At 45.1% G+C, this 27,473-nt stretch overlaps 1 protein-coding gene across 1 annotated transcript; it reads right to left on the reverse strand.

Moving 5' to 3' along the window:
* Positions 1-2,079: 2,079 nt before the first annotated feature.
* MYL4 (myosin light chain 4) lies at positions 2,080-19,639 on the reverse strand. Its single transcript, XM_029573463.1, has 7 exons — positions 19,415-19,639; positions 11,034-11,061; positions 10,598-10,747; positions 5,425-5,598; positions 5,167-5,244; positions 3,813-3,860; positions 2,080-2,347 (listed from the first exon to the last, which is right to left on the reverse strand). Exons 1-6 carry the CDS (start codon positions 19,526-19,528, stop codon positions 3,832-3,834), a joined length of 573 nt encoding a protein of 190 aa, XP_029429323.1. The 5' UTR covers positions 19,529-19,639; the 3' UTR covers positions 2,080-2,347; positions 3,813-3,831.
* Positions 19,640-27,473: the final 7,834 nt, after the last annotated feature.

A 27,473-nucleotide genomic window follows, 5' to 3' on the forward strand; every position in this document is an offset into this window, starting at 1 on the left:
GACCCACACTATGGAATAATTTACCAGATGAGATCCGGAACATCCAATCTTATACCACCTTTAGGAAGCACGCAAAAACTTTTAATTTCAGCCAGGCTTATAATAGTGGGATGGACTGAGTAAATGATGATCGAGGGAGGATGTTTGAAGCATTGTTTTTCTTTTTAATGTCCTGTATGTTTGAAGATGTTTCAGAATCTTTATTTGTATTCTTATCATTATTTGATTTTTAAGTATATGATTTTATTTTGTTTTTTAAATATTTTATTATGGATGTAAATTATCTGCCAAGTACCTTGGATTGCACGGGGTATGAATATGTGCAGTAAATGTAATTCATTGCTGGCCGCAGCACTGCCTTGTGACTCGCTTTCTGGCAGGAGACTTTGGGCCAATGCTGGGTTTGGTCTGGACAGCTCCCACTGAATTGTTTTACTTGTAGTCCTGTTTTCATTTTCTGTTTGAACTGATTACTGCAGGTACCAGTGTCTCGGGGCACAGATGGAGGGGTGCATGTGTGTGAAAAAGAAGGCTAAGGATGGCTGTCAGGTCTCTCTCCCAGCAAGGTTTTGGGTGAATGTGGCGACTGTTTTTTTTCAGACTGTTCTTCCGTACAACACTGTGTGCCATTACACCTCACTGCGTGCGGTGTTTGATGACCTTCACAAATAGGGGGACCAATCTGTAATCAAACATCCAGCTTCCCAAAAAGGGGGCCTGAGGCTCAAGCACCCAATGCAGGGAAAACGGAAGCAGTGACTGTTCAACCTGATAGCTGCCAGTGACTGGACCGAGACCACCCAGCTCTTTACGTACATCACAGAGCAGCTGTCAGGGTCACAGATGCCGGGCTTTCCTCCTCTCAACTGGCTTCCCGAGGAAGGTGGTGAAGATGAAAACAGTGAAGGAATTCAAAGGGGCATGGAAAAAACACTGTGGATCCCTAAAAACTAGAGGTTGAAAATAAAGAAAAGAGTGCAAGGGGATATTTTGCTGGTGTGGCGGTTACTACCCTTAATCAATAAGCCTTCATACTGTTAATGCAATTCCATCATTGCTCTCTGCTTCAAATGCAAGGGGTAACAGGGAATTGGATTCACACAGTAACCAACAAGGGCCCTGACTTTTATGGCCTGGGAAACTGGTAAGCATGGGGGTAACCTGCACGGGGTGGTAGATACCACCATGACCTTGCTGGGCAGACTGGACAGACCATTTGGTCCTTTTCTGCCATCATTTATATGTTTCTATGAATGCTCCAGAATTCTGCCTACCAGCAACCTGGGACCAATAAATGAACAGCTCAGCCTTCCAGCTTCACTGCAATGTGCCTTTTTTTTTAAATCTTTTTTGCCTTTTTCGTTCTTACTCTTCGATCTCCTTTAGTTTTTGAACCTCTGTATTTTTTTTTCTTTTCAACATTTTTCAACCCTTTTCTGGGTGATGGGGGAGGGGGAATTATTCCATGACATGCTCAGTTATATAGAGAGGACAGATATTGGGATACTGCAAAAACTGCAGAAGCTCAGTGGATGCACAACAAAAACTTGCTGGACTATCCAGGGAAGGGGACTTGAGCCTGATCTGAACTCAAAACATTACCGCTTCATTTTTTCCTAGAGAAATTTGCAGGCTGTGAATAGCAAAACAGTTAACATATAAAAATCACCATTTTTGGCTGCTTTATGTACTGCTGCATTGGTTCCTAACGAGCGGGATGGTAGATTGCGCGCCAAGCAGGATGACCTCATGCACTTTTTGGAAAGGATAAGCACTGAGGTTTCTTAACTAAAAGTGTAACCATTGAGTGTACCCGATTGAAAGGGTGATCGATGAGCATATCCAATGGAAAGGATCTTCGATCAGCATGCCCAGGAGATCGAGTGACTGCCGTTGAGCTTGCCCAGTGAAAACCAATCAATGAACATGCATAGGTCAATTGGGTTATTGAGTATGACCAGTACAATCAGGCAATCTGTGTGTATGCTCAGTAGATACACCCTCTGATCCTGGACCAGTCAACATTTTAAAATTTTGTCTCTTTCATAATGAACAAAGGGAAAAGAAGATGATTTCCAGGGAGGCATAAGGATGGAAAATTTAATGGGATGGAACATCAGAAAATAAATATACCAATTGGTAATGTACTAGACATGTAGATTGTCTTTCTACACACAGAAGCCCTTGCACAGGGTGGAAGGAAGGCACTGGTCTGAGATGCTGCAGTGTGGCTGACATCAGCTTGTTGTAAGATGCAGACATTTCAAGAGATCTCTCTGGTATGAGCTTTTCAGCTGGGCCAAACAGGCTGATGGGGGGACGGGCAGAATAGACCATTTCCGAGGATCTGGCAGAAACAAAATGGAGCACAGGGAGTGTAAGAGTTAAAAAAAAAGAAATGATCCCACACATACCAGCATAGAATGCAAACAATGACACTTTTATAGGACCAGTCAACATACACACATCCTGGTTGAAATTCCATTAAAATATTATATACATAAAAGACTCTATAATGGATTTAGCATTTCTGGACAGAAAACGAATACTTAGTGCAGTAGCTTTACATAGATGTTTTTACCTTTATGCAAACAGTACATCTGTACTGCCTAACAGAAACATTAGGAGTGTTTAGATAAATTGGAGGAAATGAATACTATTTTGCAGAAGGATGCTGCAGACACAGAATCCAGTTTCCTAGAGGAAACTGGATTCTTTGCAGGCTGTGATAAACTAAAAAGTTATCAGACCAACATAAGAATTATCCAAAGATGAGGTGCCACCTTCTGCTGTGACTGATAACATCTTTGGATTTTTCTTACTTTGGTTGAGGAAAAGTTAATCAGAATCTATCCAGCATTGGGGGGGGAGACTTTGGGCAACCAAGGGCAACTTCATTGGAGCTCTTGCCATCAAACGCGCCGTCGATTCATTTTAGAGAAGTGTTGCCTTCTACAAGCTGAGAGGTGGATTAAGAACTCTGAACTCAGCTAACGAGGAGGTTGTTGCTTGACTTTGTGGATTTTGTATTCGGTAAATAAATAAATATTAGAACAGACAACGAATCCAGGTAGACAACTTGAGGTGAGTTTTCTTCTACAATTACTACAAGATGCCACTTTAGACAGTCTCTTCTCGTCCCAAGAGCATCCTACTCACAGTCCCGCTTTGGGAGAACCACATACATGAGACAGGGAAATGCTGAGATGTCAAAGCAGCATGAGAAGCAAGGGAATTATCCTATCTTAAAACCTGAGCTACTAGCTTAATGTCCAATTTTTTATGATACTGTAGCACATACTATAGTTTCTCAATAAAACAAAGATGAAAAAGATACAAGGAGGGGGCAAGGGATAAGAAGCTAGAATCCACATTTTCAACCTTTCCTTGGTGAAAACTAATGTCTTCCTATGCTTTCCCCACCAGACAGTCAACTGTGATGTCATCAGCACTTTTGAGACTTTCCTGGAGAATTTGGCAGCTCCTGGTGAATGGTAAAAGACGTCTGGTTTATACCTGCCCCATAAACTGGAGCTTAATTTGAAGAATGTGTTCCTTGAAATACATAGCATCTCCAAAGCTGTTAGAGGAACATTACAAAACTGAGGGTAGTTCGGATCAAGTTTAGCAAACAGAAGTGACCTTACTTATATAATACAAAATCCTTCTGAGGTTTTCTCCAGCATTTTTTTGTTAATTTATCCACCTCTGCGAACAAGCATAGTGCACTGATCTCATCATGTAAGCAAATGGGGCAAGCAAGCATCCTAAGTAAAATTTGATGGAAGGTTATAGGTAAGAGAGGTACTTACTGAAGAAGTTGTTGCTGGTTCAACCAGACATGATATGCTTGATGAAAGCTGCCAAGATACAAAAGTATGTAACCACTCAGCATCATTAAAAAAGCCAAAAGACAAGACAGTCTCTCTCTTATCCCTGTGGCCATTCTCTTGGGATTACCGGTTGCCAAGATATCCTCCTCTTCTAACCCAATGAGGGACAATGGTGTGGAAATAAAACAGTAAACGCCAGGAAATTAATTCTCAAGCCTTGTGTGGAAGGCTGGTTCTATCACGTCTGGAACACATCATGCCACAGAAAGTCTATCCAACTTTCTGTTGCAGAGAGGAATATCCAGGTTATGGGGCCTCTCTCAGAAATGAGAAGGAGTAGTGTTGAATTTATACCAAAACTTCACAATTCAACCTTTTCCTATCTCCATTTATGGAATATTTTACAACTTGGAATCTCAGAGGTTGATATTCAACGGCATTATCTGGCTGACTTTTGGAATACCATGGACAAAACCTGAGTTTGGAATATTTCCCCCAGCTCCTTAGCCAAATGTTGGGTGGGTAACTTGCTACCTGCACAAAAAAGTTATCTGGATAAGAAGAGACAGCACTGGGGGGCATTCCCAGGATGTGGTTTCACTTTGTCTAGCCACCCCAATATTCAGCATTATCTGCACAAAATTAGGCAGGTAAAGGCTGGCTGGAAAAATAACTCCCCTAAAATTATCTGGACAACTTTATTCAGGTAACTTTAGCCGAGTAAATGCCACTGAATATGCAGGTAAATGTACCTGGGGAACTTTCCTGCTCACCAGCCCCCTGAACCAGCTCTAACTGTCATTTAAAATAAGCCATGAAGGCCTAAATGTATTCTCTTCATAGCTACTGCCTTCAAACCATACCTAGAGCTATTAGGCAATGACTATTCCTTTTAATGATATCAGCTCCAAAAAGAACACATTCTAATCTCTGGAATTCATATTCCCTGTGCAGTAACCAAGTATTTAAAAAAAGGATATTTGATTACAGCATTTAGCTGCAGTCGATTTGAGCAAGATGTCACAGAGCAGGTGTGCAGGGGACAATTTTCTAAGGATTTAAGGTCCTTGCTTTGGGAGCTAGGCTCATAAATTCACTTTTTTTTTTATTTACTAGACCCTGGTCATGGCCTGCCCTCTTGTATTGCAACTCTTGAACCCAATAGATCAACCTGTCTTGGATGCTTAGCTCTAGCCCACCTCTGTCTAGCAGGGTGTTGCCAGACCACCAGAAAACCCCCATTTCAGATCTTATGCTTTTAGCCACAATTTTGTCCACAAACCCTAAAGATTGGCAGGACTGTTTTATTGCATAAGAAAGTGGCGTCTGATACCTTCATAGTTGATACATCCATTGGCGTCTTCCTGTCCAGACATCAATTGTTCTACTTCAGCTTCTGTCATTTTCTCCCCTAGGAGGATAAGCAGAGTAATATCTTGGAACTTCGATATGCTACAGCATGTCCTTCTGAATATGTGGCTGTATTAGAACTAAGCTACATTACAGATTTTAAAGTCATTGTTGGAACTCCAGTTTAAAAATATTAAAACTGATTCACAAATGGACTCTTGGGTTCCCCTCCAGTTCTTACCAAGCGTGACGAGCACATGGCGCAGCTCAGCGCCCATAACAGTGCCATTGCTCTCTTTGTCGAACACACGCAGGCCTTCTACAAAGTCTTCGAAGGTGCCTTGGTCCTTGGATCTGGAGATGTGCTGAAGCATAGGGAGGAAGGTCTCAAAATCCAACAACTTGGTGTTCAATTCTGCCAGGAAGTACAGAGAAAGAAGAACAAGGCAATAAACCAATGAATCATCATGAGATCACCAACTTGAAGATCACAAGAGTGAAAACCACAAGAACTTGACAACTAAAGCATAAAATTAACATCTTTATATCTACACCTTCAAAACATAAAGCTTTTCAACTATAGATGGAAGTAGTGTAGCCAATTTTCCGGTACTATATTTGAATTAAACCAAGTACAAGCTTGTCTAGTCCTGACTTATCTGACTCCCAACCCAACAAAACCTGAAATATACAGCTATGTTTTGTCAATTAGGGAAGGAGAAATTCCATGATACATTTGCATGGAAATGAAAGCACATCATGATAACATAAGCTATGACCCACATCTAGGCAGCCCTACTTGACAAAGATGGTGGTATGGTAATTCAGTAAGCAAAGACGTTGTGAGAAAGTGCTCTTTAGAGTCCTCTGGTCCAACATCCTCCAGTTCCACCTACACAGAAAGCAAATTCAACACCATCTTCCTGCCCACTCAGAAACATAGAAGGATATGGAGAAGGTTCTTTCTGGATACTGTCCTAATAATATTTGAACCTTATCACCATCCCATCATAAACCTCAAATTGTTTCAATAGAATTCAATTTCCCCCCTTGCTGTTTTACAGGAAGTTGGATATTTCTGATGTGGTATCGTGGTCTACTGACTCTCCTGGTTCTCTGTCCATGTCTGTGTGAAAAATATTAAGCACTGCTGATCCCCAGTCAAGGTCATGGAATTGTTTTATACCATGGCACTGAGGCATCCTCTACAGCAGTGGTCCCCAGACCTGGCCCACAGAGCTCATTTCTATAGCCTGCCAAACTTTTCCTTCTCATGGTTAGATCCAGCTCATACAGGAAGGATTTGGATTTTTTTTTTCCATGCCTTGTTGCAGCAGCAAAGGCAGAAAGACCGACAGGTTTCCCAGAGCCCACCAGATGAAGACAAAGACATGTGAGAGGAAGGGGCTGCTGTACCTGTTCCCTGCAGTGTATCTCATGAGATGCCAGGGGGCACTCTACCACGGAGTCCCAGCATTGTTGGCCATGGTAGAACCGCTGGTACGCGCTGGATACTGAAGTCTTGTGTAGAGAGGCCTGAGCATCAGTGAAGATGTGGGGAAAGAGGCCCAGGCTGGAGCCACCATAGTATTAGGAGGTAGATACTGAGGAGAAGGTGGGGAAATGAGAAGGGGAAACGCTGGAGGTAGAGAGAAGGGATGAGACTTGGGGGAAGGTGGAGGGGATCAGGGAAGAAAAGGGAAAATGCTGGGGGAAGAGAGAAGGGGAAATGCTCTGGGAGGAGGGGAAGAGAAAAGGGGAGATGCTGGAGGAAGAGTAAAAGGAAGATGCTGTAGGGAGAGGAGAGAGAGAAGAGAGAAGGAGAGATGGGTAGATGCTGGGGAAGGAGGAAGGCATGAATGAGAGAGAAGGGAGGTTTGCATCACCTATATCCCCACTAACTCAGGGGTCAAATGCAGAGGAAGAGATGAGGCAGGATTCCCAGGGGTGTGACAAGGTTGCCAACTTCCGAGAAATTTAGAAATATTGTGTGCCACCACCTTCCCCCACCTCCTCTCCAAACTCAGATTAGGCCACCTACACCCCTCCAGATGGCAGAAGAGGCTTCTAGGCCTTATACCCCCTCCTTCTCAGATCTTCAGGCCCATCCCTTCGCCCACAAACATCAAAGAGTTTTCCAGATTTGTACCCCGCACTGCTCAAAACGGCAAACGGTCTTTCCCACACCCCCAGATCTCAGTCACCTCCCCAAACAATATTCACTGGCAGGAGGGAACTGATTTTCCTCCTGCCAATAATAGTGGCAGAATTAAAATAGCACAGCTAATGCTTTGACCTGCATAAGAAATCATTTGTATTATATTTATGTGGGTCAGGGTATCAGCATCACCATTTTGATTTGGATACCGCTATAGGGAGGAAGGACACCAGCTCCATCCTGTTGGTGAAGGTCCTGAAGGCCTTTTGGAGAGGCAAGTGAGGTGAGGTCCCGAAATGTCCTTCAGATGTCATTGGGGAAGGAGGGGGGGTTGAGGCATGGGATAGAGGGGAAGGAATGACCTCAGAAGATTTTTTGGATGTTGTGAGTGGTACAGGCCTAGGAGGTCTGAATGATGTTCAGGGGTGGGAAGTGGGTTCCCTACACTAAGTGACCCTTTCAGAATGTTGGGAATTATTAGGAAGGGAATGGCTAATAAAAAGGAAAATGTCATAATGCTTCTGTATCGCTCTATAGTGAGACCACACGTTGAGTACTGTGTACAATTCTGGTCGCCGCTTCTCAAAAAAGATATAGTTGCGATGGAGAAAGTACAGAGAAGGGCAACCAAAATGATAAGGTGAATGGAACAGCTCCCCTATGAGGAAAGACTAAAGAGGTTAGGGCTGTTCAGCTTGGAGAAGAGACTGCTGAGGGGGATATGATAAAGGTGTTTAAAATCATGAGAGGTCTAGAATGGGTAGATGTGAATCAGTTATTTACTCTTTCAGATAATAGAAAGTCTAGGGGGCACTCCATGAAGTTAGCAGGGGCACTCCATGAAGTTAGCATGTGGCACATTTAAAACTAATCGGAGAAAGTTCTTTTTCACTCAACGCACTATTAAACTCTGGAATTTGTTGCCAGGGGATGTGGTTAGTGCAGTTAGTGTAGCTGGGTTTAAAAAAGGATTGGATAAGTTCTTGGAGGAGAAATCCATTACCTGCTATTAATTAAGTTCATTTAGAGAATAGCCACTGACATTAGCAATGGTAACATGGAATAGACTTAGTTTTTGGGTACTTGCCAGGTTCTTATGGCCTGGATTGGCCACTGTTGGAAACAGGATGCTGGGCTTGATGGACCCTTGGTCTGACCCAGTATGGCATGTTCTTATGTTCTTATGAGCTACCTACTATGACAGCATGGCCATGATCTTTAGTGAGAACATGGCAATGTTGCCACATTTCGTACATCGGAATTAAAACCAGCAGGTATCTTGTGGTGCCTTGCCAGTTTTAATGTGGCTTAGACCCCCCCCACACACACACACACACATACACACACACAACCCCAAGGAACCAGGATCTTTTTCTTAACATTTGCTAACAGAACTGTAGAAGCAGGAGCAAGGCGAGGAGTTTGACAGCTGGGACTTGTCTTTATTTTCATCTGTCTGTGGAAGAAAGCAGGCATGGCCAAGATTGAAATGTGGGGACAGAGGAATTCCTCCGAGTCTGAGGAATGTATGAGTCATCTGTATCTTAATCAAAGACTTGGTACCCGCCCGGCCCTTTTTCCTCTCTGTCATGAGCATCCAGCTATCGCTCAGCCAAGTTTCCATGTAGGGCCTCCGAGGGGATAAAGTAGGACCAAAGAGCATTAGAGAGGCTCTGGCTGAAGCGCCCATGGTGGGTGAGATAATGGGCACAGAATGGAAAGATGAGGTCTTCGGTGCACAGAAGGCAAGGGGAGGGGATGAGATCGCTCACATGGTGATGCTGCCTGGAGCTCTGGTTTAGTCGGGAACTGCTGGTGGAGGGGGTTTCTTCAGCACTGATTATTTGGGAGTTTGATAAACCAGCCCAGAAATTTTCAAGGCAGTTGAAGAAAAACAGAGGAATGAAACAAGGACGCTCCTGGTGTGACCTAGGAGGCGACATAAAAAGCAAATGCCAATAGCAGGCGATGTCTTTTCAAATGGGGGGGGATCATTAATTCAAGGCAAATAAGTAGATTTTAGAAACCTTTAAAACTGAACCGTTTCTATTCAGTCTGACATCTGTATGTTTATGTTTTGTAAAGAGCCAACACCATATCATAGATTCAATAAATTACAAAGCGTTTAATAGCTGGGAGATCTCCCTAGCACAGGGACTGCTAGCAATGCAAGTCAAGGTGATGGCCAGGGCCAGAGTAGTACAGGCAGCAACAACTGGGTGGTAGGGCCGGATTTAAGGTTTTGTTGCCCATAGGCAGAGAGCCACGGCAGCGCCCCCTTCTGAAGCTGTGCCGGCACATGGCCCTAAAGCAAGCAGAGGCAGGATCCTCTTTGGCCTGGATATTTGGCACCCTAGGCAATCGCCTATGCCTAAATCCAGGCTTGCTCGGTGGTTCTTTACCTATCAACATCCGCTATGTTACTGTGCTATTTTATTATATATGACTAAGTTTAATGGGTGAAGTTAACCACAAAGTAGCCAACTCTCCCACTATAGACAGGATATCACTTTCTGTCTGCTTTCTTCCCCATAAAACCTACCAACAATGAGAGTTTAAGAACAAAGAAACACAGCCGCATAGTAATGACGGCAGAAAAAGACAAAATGGTCTACCCAGTCTGCCCAGCAAGCTTCTCATGGTAGTATCTGCTGCAGGTTACCCCCATGTTTCTGTCAAGTGGTTACCCCCATGTTTCTGTTAAGAGAAGTAACTGCCACTCCGTGCAGTTACCCCCAAGCCATATGTTAAGGGTTTTAATATTAACAATCAAAACCAAGCAACTGACACGCCCATAACACCATTTGTACGGGCTGAGCAGCCTTCTTGATAATTCAGACAGTGCTGCTTGAACGTGCTTTGCTTTTGGACTTGGCCATAGTAGCAGTCCTGAGCTTTTTCCCTAATGTCTGTGTATCTGTATCCCGGACCTTAAAAGTTGGCTGTCGCGTGAATCCAATTCCCCAGCCTCTACGTGTCGGGATTTGAAAACTTTCCGTACCTGACGAGTTGCTGAGTGATTCAGTCCATCGTGGGTGATGGAGGGGGAAACACTTTTAGTCTTGCTTTTCTTAGGGAAGTTAATGAGGACACCAGATTACAAGTCTATGAAGGCAGTGGAATAAAATCAGGACTGGCTCATCCTGTCCTGAAAAGCTTTAGCCAGTTGGCAACCCTATGTGGCCATCCCCTTCTTTCTTCTTTTTTTTGACCTCTAATAGACAAGTGGAGGAATGACTTGACAGCCAGCACTTACCTTCTGGTTTGGGCTTGCCCAGAACCTTCAGAACCTCAGCGTTTGTCGGATTCTGCCCCAGTGCCCGCAGGACATCTCCACATTGACCATAGGTAATCTTCATCTCACCAGTGGGTGTTTTGTCAAACAAACTGAAGGCTTCTTTGAACTCTGCGCAAAAGAAAGGCAGTGAATGAGTCCTCCGTTGGGCCCCAAATCAATTGCAGTTTTCCCGCAAATGATTTTAATGAGCATTATCCGAAATATCTTTTTAAGGGGATTTGTCCGTTAGGTTTCTTTTTAGTCCGTTAAGGTTCATTTGTTTTTTTAGGCTCCTAAAGATACGGAAGGAGTCAGCCCTGGTGCCACGCTCTACTTCTGCCAAGCTTGCCTCCCAGGTTCTGCTCCGTCCCTGACGGTGTTTTCAAGAGCTCACGGCGGACGGGTGAAAACTTACCCTCGATCTGGTCAGAGCTGTACTCGATCTAAGAAGAAAAAAAAACAGAAGAGGGTGGTTCAGCTCCTTCTACCCAATCGCTCGAAGGAGCATTTTTGTATAAAAGACGCAAACATGAGGACTTATCCTGCCCCCCCTTACATGCTGCTGGTGTATGGTGCCATCATTTCCCTAAGAATGGAAGCAAAAACAATTTTCTCCCAATTTTGGGTTAATCAACAGCAGTTTGGTTTTTGTTTACCCCCAAGGCTCCTGCTGAGGATGCACATGGCTAATAGCAAGATAAGTTTCAGGACGGTAAACTTTAAAATGAGCGTGCATGTGCCCACATCAGTGCACTGGAATTGTAAATTATCCGTGCAAGTGCACACATATAATATAAAATATGCCTAGCACGCATGTGGGCCCCTAGTTTCAAGCAGTTACATGAGGAAACATTATTTGCGTTTTCTTTCCATAGGACTTGGCTTTTACACTCGCAAGTGAGCACATGAAGGAAAACCACTTAGTCTACCAGTCTCTCTCTAGGTCATCGAGACCCCTCTAGTTCTTCAGCCTGCACTCCCCCCCCCCCTGCTAATTTACCCAGACCCCTCGCCCAGTCAGTTTTTGGTTATAATGAGGGTTTTGCAGACTTACACCTGAAAAAGAGCAGAAGTAAATATGCACAGGTAACAGCCCCAACGCATGCTGCATTAGCCGGTTTTAAAAATCAGGATTTACGCATGTAAATGTTAGCCTCCCCAGAACACCTTGCCCCGCCAAAAATCCGCCCCTTCTTTTCTCGCACGTTCTGTTGTGCACGCACAAGCGTATATGACTTATTTTTCCGGTTTTAAAATAATAGTTGCTCGCGCTTGGCCCACATACTCATGGATATGGGTCTTTTAATGTGAGCAACTCTTAAAATTCACCTCAAGGTCTTTAAATTGCTCATCTTTTATATCCAGATCAATTTTTGGATCAAAAATAGAGATTGAGAATTGCAATCCAAAAACCCTCCAGCAAACATTACCTGCAAATGCCCAGATCAAGCTGCACCTTCTCTCTTCCTCTCTTCCTCTCCCCATACACCCCTTCCTCCCATCACAGACATAAAAAGATGGTTGCAAGGTCTCTGCCTCCCAAGAACTTCCAAAAAACTGGGGACTATTAAAAAAATCAACTGGTTTTATGGCACTGATCAAGTGATCTGGGCAGAACACATCCCCAGGCCAATCCAGTGCCACAGCCCATTCGCAACAAAGGCGGCCCTAGCAGCACATTCTCACATTATCAGCTGGTGCTGGATGCCGGCAGCTGGGAGGTGGGGAATGCCTTGCAGTTCTCCTGGGGAGACAAGAGGTCAAGCAGATGGCATCCAGAAGGCACTATTAATAACCTGGCTGTGAAGACTGGCTGGCTATGAGAAGAGTGACTGCCTGTTTCTGAACCCTGTATTCTGCACCTATGGAAGGTTTGGGCGTATTTAACATTTCTAATCAAAAAATTTGATTTGTCTCATTTTATTGCCAAAACCAGCTGGGTTTTTTTTTTCTTTTTTTCTTGCAAATAACCTAAAGCACTCATATTTTTCAATTATTTCTGCTGAAGGCCTAGTCAGCTTGAAGGAATATCCACATCTCGAAAGTCCTTGCTGTCCCACAACAGAGAAGTTCCAGGAACACTCACCCCATGTGCAAAGTCCCTGTAGGGACACTCATCCTGTACATAAAGTCCCTGCTATTCCATGGCACATACACTCCAGGAACACTTAGCCCATGTGCAAATCCCTGCTGTTCCACAGTAGAGAAGTTCCAGGAACACTCATCCTGTACACAAAGTCCCTGCTATTCCATGGCAGATACATTCCAGGAACACTTAGCCCATGTGCAAAGTCCCTGCTATTTCACAACTGATACTTGCCGCATTCCTGGCCTAACCTAGCATCGCTTTTCCTCTGATCTAACAGGCCTGAATGAAAAGAGAAGTTGTGGTTTGATTATTACATTTACGTATTCCTTGGGTAAAATAATTTTAGGCCAATATTCAAAAAAGATGAGCTCTTAAATGCAGGTTCCTAAGGTAGGAATTTATTTTCTGTCAAAATTAGGAGCCTACATTTTCAGCTGAAATTTCACCTAAATGTAGGTTCCTAACCTTAGATTTGCTCTTCATTTGCCTAGATTTAGGTTCCTACGTTAAGTGCCAAGTGCTGAAAATCAATGCCAAGATCCTAACTTTGTTTTCCTGTCCTATCTCCGCCCCTGTACCCGCCCACTTTTTAGGATCATAAATTAGGAGCCTAATGAAATTAGGAGGTCCATATTCAACAGCTTTGAGCCAGCTAACTCAGAAGTTAGAAACATAGAAACATGATGGCAGAAAAAGACCGCATGACTCATCCAGTCTGCCCATCCATCCAATTAATTTAGCATCACTTCCTTTGAGATCCCCTGCATTTATCCCATGCTTTTTTGAATTCAGATACTGTTTTTGTCTCCACCAATTCCACTGGGAGGCTGTTCCACGCATCCACCACCCTCTCTATAAAGAAATATCTCCTAAGATTACTCCTGAGTCTACCCCCTTTCACCTTCATCCCATGACCCCTCGTTCTAGAGCCTCCTTGCCATTGAAAAAGGCTCACCTCCTGTGCATGGAAACCTTTGAGATATTTTAATGTCTCTATCATATCTCCCCTATCTCGCCTTTCCTCTAGGGTGTACATGTTTATATTTTGAAGTCTATCCCCATATGCTTTAGGGTGAGGACCAGTGATCATTTTAGTAGCCCCCCCTCTGAACAGGCTCCATTCTGTTTATATCCTCTTGAAGGTGTGGTCTCTAGAATTGTACACAGTATTCCAAGTGAGGTCTCACCAGGGACCTGTACATGGGCAATAGCACCTCCCTTTTTCTGTTGACCATTCCTCTCTCTATGCAGCCAAGCATTTTTCTCCTTAACCCTTTGAGAATCAGCTTCTTTGATTCAAAGTATTCCTCGGCCTAAACCCACCAAATCACTGCTTCTCACGTGGCAGAGGTGTCCTGAGGAAGACCACCACCTCCACCTCCACATGCACATGCCACGTCGTGGATGCCGGCTCTACTCCACATCGCAAAGAAAGGCAGCAACCTGGCTTTAGAAAAAGCAATCGCGGGTATTTGCTGCTGATGGATCCCTTGGGTTTCATCCAAGCTCCCCTTGTGTCCCCTATGTTTTCCTTAGGGAGTAAAAAATGACTTTCTGGAGTGAGTGAGGAGTCCCAGGTTATTGAGTTTAATGAGAAAGAGTCTAAAATAGAGCTGTTACTGGGGCTATGAAAGAAGCCTAATGCAAAAACAGGCCGATACAGTAAACCACGCGGGAGAGCGGGCAAGCACCCGCTTTCCCGGCGCGCGCACAGGCCATTCTCCTGTGCGCGCAATTTAGAAAGTTAATTTATTTAAATTAGGGCCCGCGGTAAAAAGAGGTGCTAGGAAGCAGTGGCTATCAGTGAGTTTGACAGCTGACGCTCAATTTTGCCGGTTCGGAAACCGGACGCCGGCAAAATTGAGCGCTGGTTTTCAACTCGCGAGCTGTGGGCCCATTTAAAAAAATTTTTTTATTATTTTTAACTTTTTTTTAACTTTGGGGGCCTCCGACTTAATATCGCCATGATATTAAGTCGGAGATTGCACAGAAAAGCACTGCTTCTGTGCACTTCCCCGGCGCCGGCAGAAATTAACGCCTACCTTTGGGTAGGCTCTAATTTCTTAAAGTAAAATGTGCAGCTTGGCTGCACATTTTACTTACTGTATCGCGCAGGAATGACTAATAGGACCATCAACGTGCATTTGCATGTTGCAGGCGCTATTAGTCTCGGGGGGGTTGGATGCGCGTTTTCGACGCGCTATTACCCCTTACTGAATAAGGGGTTAAATACCGGTTAAATGCTGGTTAACTGTACTGTATCGGCCTGAAAGCAGCATTGTCACATCTTCATCCATGTCTAACCTTGCCATCCAAACTCCCTGTGCTCATAATTAACGGTAAGCTCATCATGGAAGGAACCTATGATTTATTATGCACAGTTTATATATATAAATGTGTGTGTGTGTACACTATATTACAGAATTTATTATTATATACAATAATAACGATCAGCTGAAATGGATTGCAAAGTCAATCCAGCACTAGGCCTTGCCTAGGGCACTCGCTGACCACAGAAGCCTGCTGATGACTGAGAGTGCCAGTGCATGACCTGCGGGGGTCACAGAGAGTAGAGAGGGAGAGCCGCGGAAGGGTTGCGAGTAGTTGTACCGAACATAATCCTAGAACAATTGACCTTTCCTCTCCTGTCATTAGATGCCCAGGACAAAGGTGAGGTGAGAACTATGAGCAGGGGCCTCAGGAGGCAATGAATTACTGTGGAAACTGGAATCCAGCAGCTGGAGCAGGTGCAGGAGTGTTTTCCATGGGGCGTCAGTTGCTATCTATGCTCTCTCCCCCCCCCCCCCTTCAACCACCCCTCACGTACTCCATGAAAGGAATAAAGGTTTCAGGGGCAGGGCTGCTGCAGATCAGGGGGACTCACAGCTGCTATTTTTAATCATGAGGGAGGGGTTCCAGATAACAGCTGGAGGGGACTATCTGATCAACATTCCTGCCAGGGGAAGTACCCGGGCTAAGCACTGCTCGGTGGTGTAGTCTGAGCTTCTCAAAATGATGGAGTTTATGGGAGAGGGAAGGGCGGGGGGGGGGGATATATTGTTTGTAAAACTTGTAACCATCCTCCAGCTCTAAACCAACAAAGCAGGTAGGAGCGAGCGGTTCTCCTGCCTCCTCCTTCTCGAACAGGGATTATTTTTTCAGTTTGGTTCTCACTCGATAGGGCAGCCATAGATCAGAGGTCTCCTTGTCGCTCAGTCTGATTGCCATGGCTACAAGTGGGATTATCTGAAGCCTAAACTAATCCGCACTTGTCGAATAAATACTGGAACTGTATCATATGGAATATCAGCGTGAGAAGTGACAGCTGGAGAGCTCTGCCGACCTCGATCTGTCTCTCTCAGTGTCTGGCTCTCCTGGCTTGGCCTCCCTCTCTCCCCTTTTTTTACCTCAGCGTTTGTCCTGGTTCCAACCCCTGCTTGGGTCTATTTCTCTCTCTCAGCTCCGGTGCCCATCCCTACCTGGGTCTCTTGTCCTGCCTTCGGTCCAAATCCCTGCCTGGTTCTCTCTCTCAGCCCTAGTCATCATCCCTGGTCTGGGTCTCTCTCTCTCTGTGTCTGTCTGCCTCCGAGCCCATTGTGACTCAGACTCCCACTCCCTCTCTCTCTCTCTCTCTGCATCTGCTCGCCTGTCTCTCATATCTCAGTCTGCGCCTCACAGCCCATTCCCGACTAATCCTTAGGGTAACTTAATTCCCTTACCCTCTGCTGGTGTAAGGAAGAAAGTTTTACCTGTCTCCTCCTTATCTCATCAGTCCTAGAGGGAGAGTTGTAACCTGTGTTTAAAAAAATAAAAATAAAAAGGCGGTGATAATGCCTTTGCGCAGATCGCTGGTGAGACCTCACCTAAAATATTGTGTCAAATTCTGGAGGCTGTACAGACAGAGGCTACCATAATGGTGCAGAGCCCACACCAAAAGTCACCCGAAATGAGACCTGTGGGCCTAAATATGTATCCCCTAGAGGAGAGGAGCAAGATGGAGAATATGACAGAGACATTCAAATGCCTCAAACGTGTAAAGAACACACAAGAAGGAAATCTTTTACAGCAGAATGAACAAGAGATTACGGTATGAGGTTCTGAATTGGGGGCGACCGCACCTTCAAAAGGATATAAAGAGGATGGAGTAGGTTCAGAGGGTGGCCACTGAAATAAGTGGTCTTCATTCTAAAGCATATAGAGATAGACTTAAAGATCTAAACGTATACCCTGGAGCGGAAATTCCCAAGCCTGTCCTGGAGGACCTCTAGCCATTCACAATGAATATGCAGAAGATAAAATTTGTATGCTATGGAGGCAGTGCATTAAAATTTCTCTCATGCATAGTCTTTGTGGATATCCTGAAAAACCAACTGATTGGAGGGTCCCCAGGCCAGGTTTGGGAACCACTGCCCTAGAGGAATGGTGAGATAGGGGAAATATGATAGAGACGTTCAAATATCTCAAAGGTTTCCATGCACAGGAGGGTGAACCTTTTTCAATGGAAAGGAGGATCTAGGACGAAGGGTCATGAGATGAGGTGGAAAGGAAGACTCTTATAAAATATTTCCTTACAGAGAGGGTGGGGGATGCATGGAACAGCCTCCACAGAGGTGGTAGAGTCAAAAACAGTATCTGAATTCAAGAAAGCACGGGAAAAACACACAAGATCTCTAGATACGCCAAATGGTCTTTGTGTGCCATCACATTTCTATTTTTAGACTCAGGAGCTACATTAGAAAATACTTCATGGAAAGAGTGGTGGATGCTAGAAAGCCTGGGATATGCACAGAGGACCCCTGATGGTGAAGAAGGAAAATGAGGAAAGACAGAGCAATTGGGGTCCTGAGGAACTGCATCAGCAATAAAACTGGGCAGAAGACCGCTGGCCCTGTAAAGCACTATTTATAGCATTTCATAAAATCCCAGGTAAAATTTGATTCCCCAGAAACATGTGATAACATCACTGCGTCAATGTCGGAGTGGCTGAGAGAATGTCTAAGCCAGCAGAAGATTCAATCGCAGAGAAAGGATCACCCATCCCCTCTCCCTGAACCTCCTCCTCATCTGCCAGCATAGGAATGTGCCCTGCATGTCTCCTATTGTACTTGTGCAGCTGTAAGTCTCTGGAGATACATTGGTAGGAAAGATGCTACTTTACTGTGTTATATTGCACTTCTCAACTGTTAAATAAAGGGCCCTGCTCCTCAGCCCACACTGTGAAATTTGGAGATGGGAAAACTCTCTGCAGGGCAGAGATAAGTATCCCATGAGCTGGACTCCGGTATCCATCCTGCAGCATAATAAAAACGCCACGGGTCAATTATCTTCAGATATTTGACCACTGATGCCGCTCAGGAATTTTACATAGCTGATGATGTTGAAAGAAGAAATAATAAACATGTCGGCAGAAAAAGACCCTAAGGCCCATCCATCCAATTAATTTGGTTTTATAATTCCCATCTCTCCCTCAGAGATCCCCTGCGTTTATCCCATACTTTCTTGAAGTCAGATACTGTTTTTGTCTCCACTGGGAGGCTGTTCCATGCACCCCCATCCTCTCTGGAAAGAAATCTTTCCCAAGATTACTCCTGAGTCTACCCCCTTTCACCCTCATCCCATGAACCCTCGTTCTAGAGCCTCCTTTCCATTGAAAGATGCTCGCCTCCTGTGCACGGGAAAACGCCAAGCATCTCAAAGGACTGTCTTGTCAGTTTGGATCAGTCACACAGCATGTTGTGATAAAATGCAAAATCTAAATAGTAAAACCCCGTTTCTATCTGCCTGTCTGTCGGGCTCTGATAAATGCTCCTCCTGTTGGTTGGTGGCACGGAGGGACACAGACAGCCCTGGGAAATAGGGGTGGCCCGCGCATCCACCTCACATTCCTGGCAGGGTTTCTCCTCAGAGGAGCTGCTGAATACAATAGGAGATATACAGGACACATCCCTGCCCTAGCAGAGGACAAAGGGGAAGGGAGAGGGGATGGGCAATGCTCGCTCTATGATTTAATCTTGCTGTTGGCTTAGACGCTTTCTCGGCGACTCTGAGAAACGCTGACCTCAAGATATTGGTCACCTGCATGGAGTGGCAATTACTACTGTAAGCAATTTGCTGGGCAGACTGGATGGATCATTTGGTCTTTATCTGCCAACATTTACTTGAAGGTCAATATTCATCGCCACTTAGCCCAGATAAGTTACGCCTTATCCGGCTGAAGTGGAACATTTTCAATATTCAGCATGGCCAGCTAAGTGGTGGGAGAGGAATGGGTGTAACAGGGAGGGAGTTGAGTTAAGCCAGATAAGTTATCTGGTTAATTCCAACATTCAGAGTTAGCCAGGTAACTTAGCCGGGTAACTCCAGTCGCCTGGTAGACCTATCCTAAAGTTAGCGAAGAGCCAGGTCGGTAGTGGCGGCAGTAGGGTCCAGATGATGGCTGTGTGTGGGGTGAGTGGGGTGCAGTGAACATCCGAGAAGCGCCATCCAAGCCCCTGAGACCAGCTAAGGTGTATTTGAACTGCTAAATCCCATCACTGTTGAGGGGCATTTGAACTATTTAGTAATAATGAATTCTACTTGTTTTATTCTTGTTACTGTGACCAGAGATCCAGGAAGGATTTTTTTTCTGCAGCTAGCATTTTCCTAGCCCTTGATACTAGTCAAGATGCTAAAGATCCCATTATACGCACACAAAGTGGAGTACTCACGGTCACGCTCTTGGGGTCGAAAAGGGGTTCCTTCGGAGGTTCGGGTGCGGCCGGGGCTGGGGCCGGGGCAGGCTTGGCTGCCTCTTTCTTGGGTTCAGGCTTCTTGGGGGCCATGGTGCAAGGGTGGCCTTTGGGGGGAAAAAAGTCTTTACTGAAACAAACAGAAAAAAAAAAAATCCTCTAGTGATCAACCAACACCCAAGGCAAGAGGCTTGACCGACAGAAGGCAAAGGCTGAGCCTTCTTATATACCCAGCTCGGTGCCTGCTACGGAGGGGCAGGCACACTGCAGAGGCATCTGTCGCTTACTATAAAAGGGAAAAATGCCATTGAACCGGTCCCACCTGACAATTGTTCATTGTCATCACATAGAACAGCTTATCCCCCACCCATCCCCCCCCCCCCCTACAAAGCCTTTTCCATGTCAAGATGCAAAGCGCTGAATGATTTTTCTGGGTGCTGTTTGAAATTAAATTGTGAAAAAAGAAGCCGAAGCAACAGGTCCTGCCAGCAGCTCGGCACAATACACAGGGGAATCAGCAGCTTTTTATAGCAGAGTTTCTGCCTGCAAGGCTGTTCCCCCCCCCAACCCCCATTCCTTACAAGCAGGGAATCTGCTTCAACTGCAGCTTTGCAGGGCCCTAAGGAAGGTTTTGCTTTCAGCCACCACCTCCGAGTGCCCCGGCCACTCCAGTTTTGCTAATCATTTTACAATTAAAAGGGGGTTACACTTTCCGCTTATAGCTGGTCCTTTGGAGAAGCTTTAATCTCAGTAGCTGTGTGAGGGATCATACTGGCTTGGGTGGCGGCGTCTATAGAGCACAGCAGCTGAGAGGAGGATAAAGCTTCAAAGCTCAGAAGGTCCCACTCACCCCTCCAGCTCTCTGTAACGCTGGACAGGTAAACAATTCATTTTTAAATTGGTATTTTTTTTAAATCTTAGCGGTTCCCCTGTCATTGCCACAGACCCCCGGGAACAGCCACGTACAGAACAGCATCACAAGTCACCACAATCAGAACACTCATGGCGCACGCGCTGTGATGTCATAGTCAATAAGCATCACTGGGGTTAGGCCTTCTGTAATAATTTCGATTTAAGAGTTAAACACCATTTGAGCATTGGTGGCACTGCAAGTGGGTTCGTACCAACAGGCAACAACTCCTCTGAAACTTACCAGGTCAGGTGCCAGAGATCGGTGGTGGCTGGGTACTATTTATTTATTTATTTGTTTATAACTTTTTCTATACCGAAGTTCAGGTAACAGAGTTACTTATCACTCCGGTTTACATTGCAACAGATATAAATATTAAACAATGACAACAAGTGTCTTACAGAGAACAGGGAGAGACAACTTGGATAACATAACTGGGAACAAGAACATTACAAACTATTAATGCGAAACAAGTCCATGGAGAGGGAGATTAGCTATAGATTACTAGTGTCCAGCAAGGCCATGGGGACCTAGAAGATATTCGGACAACAGCCTCACTAGTTCTGCTTGCTGTTTAGGTGGTTAATAAGCTTGATGGTAAGGCATGGGGACAGCGGGGGAAAGAGTCTGGATTAAGTAGGAAATCTTATGGTCATCATAAAAAACAGAGGCTCGAGAGGAAATGCGGGCACTCGCTTAGCCGGGTCTGTCTGGCAGGCTGTGCAGGGGACCTCGGCGGTCAGAGTTCCGGTGTCAGCCAGGCCAGTATCGGTGGCTGTTTAGATTATTACAAAGCTTTGTGGTTAGACCTGGGAAGGGAGAGGTGCTGGGTGTGAACTGAGTGGGAGGATCTTGTGTGCTCAGCTGCTCCAGATGGTTAAGACGGTAACCTTCAAAGCGGTGCACAGGCGCACAAGTACACACATTCGTCAGCCCACACCCAGGGACACGGCCATTTTAACATATGCGTGTATATGCATGGCATGTGATAAAACAGCCTGACCACGCGCACATGTCCACTCAATTTTAAGTGGGCGCACACATCTGTGTGCACAAATGCCGCTTCTACCACGTAAGTAGGGGGATTTTAAAAGGCACATGCGCCGACGCCATTGCTTGTTTTCCCAGTTCACCCAGATAAGGGACAGGACTTCCAAACCCCTCTAGTTTAATGGCCTTCCTCCCCCCCCCCCCCCCCCAGTTAGTCCCGACCTTTAAAACCTCTCTGATCTGCGTAGAATTGTTTGTTTTATAACTTACACATCCTCCATGGAAGAAGTAAACTCATGTGACAGGGGACCCCGGTCCGCACCAGTGCAGTTAAGTATTTATGTGCAAATTTCAAGTTAAATTCCTGGAACGCCCCTGCGCCACCCAGACCAAGGCAATTCCCCACCCCTTTTTAAAGGGTTGTTTTTTTTTTATTTGTGCGTGCATTGGCATGTACATGGAAGTGGTTTTAACATCCAAATTGTTCTCCTGGGGTTTATAATCCAACTTCAGAGCACAGAGACCGAGCAATTTGCTGAAGTGGTAAAGATGGGACCGGAGCCTAGATCTCTAATTTACCATGTTACACTGTGATAAATGCATCTGTCCATCCCCTTTTTCCTGTCCGCTGTGTGCACAGGATGGAGTGGCTGGCACACGTCAGCCATCTAAATATAAGCAGAGATGGTAAAATGCCCCTTGTTTAGGAGAAAGTTGAAAGACTTTTACACAATCTTCTGGCCCCCTCCAGCTTGGGGAGATGGAGCAGCCGCTGGGGGAGCTTTGGGGCGGGGTCCAGTCGCAGCCTCCTATGCCCAGCAGACGCTTTAAGCTGTGTCCTGCCCAAGCAAAGAGATAAGACAGGGGGAAGGCGCTTCAAGTGGCCTCCAGACGGCAGAGACAGAGCTCGCCCAACAATGGGCGAAAAGACGGGCCAAGGACAAATCTCTCTCCCAGTAAGAGCATGGGATAATATCAGCCCCTGAGCGGCTCAGTCTGTGACACCTAGGGCTGATTCTGGATTGTACAGATTTTGGGGGTACTGTCCTGAAAAAAGGAGGAAGGCTAAAATGTTTGGAAATGGCCTGATTTTTAGCTTTCATGCTGCAGGTTAGCATCTGATCCTCCCCTTCAATTATACAATATAGTTAGGGACCTTCATTTTCAATTTTCATCGTATTTTTCCTGGGAATTTAGCAATGTTTATTACAATTTTAAAAATTGAAAAAAAAAACATTGTAAAAAAAAAAAAACAGGCTATTTTTTCCCACTTATTTTCTCCCTTTTTTGTTTGTTGTAATAAACACTGATACATTTCCAGGACAAATACAATAAAAACTGAAAACAAAAATCAATAAATATAGTGTGTGCTTTGGAAGCTACTGAATATTCAATGTGTTGGAGATATATATTTTGTGTCGCTTACATAGACTTCAGTCCAAGATTTAATCAGAGTCCTAAAAAATGTTACAAAACAGTAATTTGGCCCCTGGGCTGGTAAAAGCAAATCTTTTTCAGAATAAAGAACAAGTGATCATGATACGAGGCTCTGAAGGGGTAGACTCAGGAATTACATAGGAAAATATTTTTTCACAGAAAGGTTGGTAGATGCATGGAATAACCTCCCAGTGGAGCTGATAGAGGCAATAACAATTAAAGAATGGGATCATTAATTACAAAGAAGTGAGGGAAAAGTCAGAGATCAACTGAGGTCTACGACACTGTAGCAGAAAGTAATTGAGAAAACTAGATTGGTCCTTGTCTGCTATCAGATTACAGGTTTCTGTTGTTTTATAATGGTGAAGAATGGTAATACAAGTCCCATGTGTGTAAACCCCATCAGTGCAGATCAGAGCCAGATTTAAGGTGAATAACACCATGGGTGAAAAGGACACCCCCCCCCTCAACTGATGGCGTCTCCCTCCAGTCCTCTCTTCAGCTGCGGTGGGATGAGATATGCTGCAGTTATGCGATTTCAGTCTTCAGTCATGGCCAGGTTGGGCCTGTCTTCAATCACGGCAGAGTAAAATATGTCACAGCCGGGCTGGGTATGTCTGTCTTTGGCCGCAGCAGGATGGGACCCACCATGGCCATGCAATGCCTCTGTTTGATTGCGGTGGGATGGGATCTGCTGTGACCACGCTGGGCCTTTCCTCCTCTGTCCCCATGGTGTCCCCTGAGAGCTAAAATCTGGTGAAGCGACAGACGATATACCTACCTCTGTACATATGTTCCTGATTTATGGTTCCCAGTTACATTTAATTGAGTTTATGAAAGTTCTCTTTAATAGTTTTCCTGTATACTTGTGTTAATGTATTCTGCCTTGAGGCGACTGTTTTAATGTATTTCCGCCCTGGAGGCGACTGTTCAGTTCCTTGTAAACCGGTGCAATATGTATTCTTTACAGGAACATCGGTATATAAAATAAAAAATAAATAAATAAATAAATGGTGCTCAGGGCAACCCTAATTGCTGAATATTAAGATAACTGTAGACCCGCTGCTCTATGTACTAGGATATCCAATAGAGAACTCTGACTGCAATCAATTTATGATGGCGTTTCTTTTGAAAAGTATGCTGGTGGCCAGAAAAAGTATATTGCAGACTTGGTTGCTTTCGGATGGTCTGAATTTTAAATGCTGGGAAACAGCACTTATGGACATGTTACACTTGGATTATAGGACATGGCTGCTGAGTGCGATTGGAAGAGGAGATAAACTCATGAAAGTGGGACACCACTTGTGACCTGGATTGGCCACTGTTGGCAACAGGATACTGGGTTTGATGGACCCTTGGTCTGACCCAGTATGGCAGTGCTTACATTCTCACTCTTTTCTTCTTTCAGAATGTGCAAGTGGTTGTGCTCTCCTCCTTGGGCCAGCTCAGCCATCAGGATGCCTCCAAGCTCTCTTTGGCTGCGTGGGCACAGCTGACACCGTCCTGCCTCCTGTGTGCTGCTTCTTTTGGCCCTGTCCTGCTCCTTCGTGGCACATAGGCTCGACCGATGCTGTGCCACCTCCCGAGTCCTGCATCTTTCTCCCAGCGCCACAGAACCAACGCTGATGTGGTTCCTGCGCCTTCCTACGAGGGGATTGCACCTCCTTCTTCCCACCTGCACAGGCCTACGTGACCCGACTTCCTCTTCTGGGCCCACACTGGCGGGAAGGAGGAGCTGCCACCAGGAAGAGGCTACAGATTGTAGATCCGAGCAGGGCTGATGGAAGCACTAAGTGGCTGCCACCACATCTGAGCTGCACTAGGAAGCTGCCTAGAGCTTCTACCAATTCTGGTAGTTCTTATAAGAAAATATTTATTTGGGTGACTTTCTGGTCTCCAAGAATTATTTGGTTTCATTTGCAAGTCTGATTGCTTATTTTGGCATGGTCACCCCCATTAGCTGTAGCTTGTTCTATATTATGTTTGCTGACTTATTGTACTTATATAGGGTATCAATAAAGTATTCTTAAATTTAAAGAAACAGCTTTGTGTTTTTAAGTATTGCCATTTTGTAACAGACTAGATATAAGAAATCATTTCTGTTCGCATGTTTCTATAAAGAGTATGCAAGGCTGGCAGAATATGCAGGGCAGTACACAGCATGCCGACAGGGTATGCAGCCAGATACATGGCATGAGGAGTGTGTACGTGAGGCAGTGCTTGGTGTACTAGCAGTGTTTGTGGCGTGGAGCTTGGTACGCTGGCAATGTAGGTGGGATGGTACATGGCATGCCGTCGCTGCGTGGAAGTGCTGGCAGTGTATGGAGGGCCCTGCTTGGTTTGCTTGCAGTGTATGCAGGATGGTACTTGGTGTGCTGATAGCATATATACGGGGTAGTGCACAGAATGCCGGCAGAGTATGTGCGCATGAGAGAGTGTACAGGAAACTCCTTCAAATCACCTTAAGGGACCGGTCACCTCAATGTGGCCCGGTCCTCCTTAAGGATCAGCCCTGCAAGAGATTCTGAGGGAAGGGAGGCTCCCTTCACCATACTATAAGTAATCAGGGCCCAGAAGGATTACAGAGGCCCCGGGGAGCATGAGTGTCTGCAAAGACTTGAGTGCTACCAGAACTGCAAGGTGCACTGCATCATTTATTCGATTTTGCTTTTCATTGTAAATAAATTGCACATAAAGAGACAGCCAGAATCTGCCTCCTCATTGCTCCTGGCTGTTTCCCAAGCCGCTATGCCCAAGTTACCACAATGGCGTAGTGCTTGGCATTCTAGCAGTGTACATGGGGCAGTGCTTGGCATACTGGCAGTGCGGGAAGGATGGTGCACAGTGTGCTGGTTGTGTAGTTGGGTTGGGGCATGATATGCTAGCAGTACATAACAAGATTTATTTATTTATTTATTTATTTATTTAAAGTTTTTTATATACCGACATTCATCCAGGATATCACATCGGTTTACAGTGTAACACAAACAAACGCCAAGCATGGCACTTTACATTGAACAAATAAAACAAGTTAACAAATGAATAAATGAGGGTGTGAACAAGGGGAAAATTGCATTAAATACTCAACTAGGTTTGTAATTATATACATATGTACAAAAGGAAGACACTAAGAGATAAACAATTTAGGAGTGCTAGGAGGAGAGGGGGGAGTGATGAGCAGAGGGAAGGGGTGAGAAAAAGGTAGGAGAAGGGCGAAGTGAGGGGAAGGAGGACCAGAAGAGGGGGGCAGAGGAGAGGAAGGGTGGGCAGTAGAGAGGAGGGAGAAATTAGGTGTATGCCTTGGTGAAGAGCCAGGTCTTGAGCTGATTTGCTTGACATACTTAGGTATTTTATGTTGGATTTGTATTCCATATTGATCAACATTCATATTCAGCAGCATGAGGTTACAATAAATCTGTTGTGTAAACCACAGTGTGTCCTTTGTATTGATTTTGCTAGCTTTAACAGAGTTTTCTAAGCATTTCTGTCTCAGAGTGTCAGAATTCCCAGCACAAGTGAGCTAAACTCTGAAGCGTTTCTGTGTAATGCTGCATATATCTTGTAGAAGTATACAGATGATAAGCAGTAGTGGATACTATTCATTCCTGCCACATCATCAGGAAAGAAAGTGGCATCTCCCAACAGTTCAATCACAAACAGGATTTAAAAAAAACAAATAAAATGTAACCACACCCCTACCCTTACCTTCCTGATTTTCAAAGAATAAACACTGGGAGGGGATGAACTTCCCCAGAACAAGCCCAGATGTCATGATTTCTGCCTTGGGAAAACTCCAAGCCTCCATTAGATTCCACGCTGGAGTGCTACATACTTGAGCGAGTTGGAAAGGCAGCAGGTCACTGAGGGTGACAGCAGATTGGAAGCTGAACCAGCAGGACTCATGGAATCCAACCACTAGTCTCCAAGATTATAATCAAATTAATACTGGGCTTTTCAGAAGCAATTATTTCAGACGGGGACTCATGTTATGCACCTTGACAAGAAGAATGGATTTGAAACTCACGAACCGCAGCTCTAGACTGAGCCACAGAACTTTTCCTCCAGGCCACCTACACTTAGGAACAGATGTAGACATTTTAAAAAGGAAAAAGGGCAGTGAGTAGCATATTTCTTCATTACGTTCCCAGGATATATATATATATATATATAAATAATCGGAACAAATTAAAAATCTTGTCAAATAGCACTGAAAGGGTTAAACTCACCCTGTCTGAAAGCCAGTCCCACCTAGAGGGTTGCAAAGTACACAAGGAGAGTTTGAAAGGGTCCCCCCCTCCCCTGTCTGCCCCGGTCTCTGCTTCTTCTCAGGATCCTGCTCTGTGCCACCTCTTCTCCTCCGAGTCTCTTTCCAGAGGTTCTGCAGGGGTCCCTGCTGCCTTACCTGTAGCAGGGGGCGCTCTGGAGGGCAGGAGGGAAGCAGGCAGGGTGAGACGGGCAGATTTCAGTACCCCGGACCCTAACCCTACCCCAAAAAACTAGAGGTAACAGGGCAGAGGACTGGAGATAACCTGGTAGTGGAGAGACAACAGAAAAGAACCTAAACCTTAAGTGTAAAGGACATGGACTATGCTGGGAAAAAACTGGGGGAGAGAGAGGTGCGGGGTCCAGCACTGCTGTAGCTTCCTTTCTGTACTTTCCACCTGGTGATCGGAACAGGAGAGCCAAGGGATAAGAAGAATT

This window comes from Rhinatrema bivittatum, chromosome 12 (assembly GCF_901001135.1).
Source record: "Rhinatrema bivittatum chromosome 12, aRhiBiv1.1, whole genome shotgun sequence".
NCBI lineage: Eukaryota > Metazoa > Chordata > Amphibia > Gymnophiona > Rhinatrematidae > Rhinatrema > Rhinatrema bivittatum.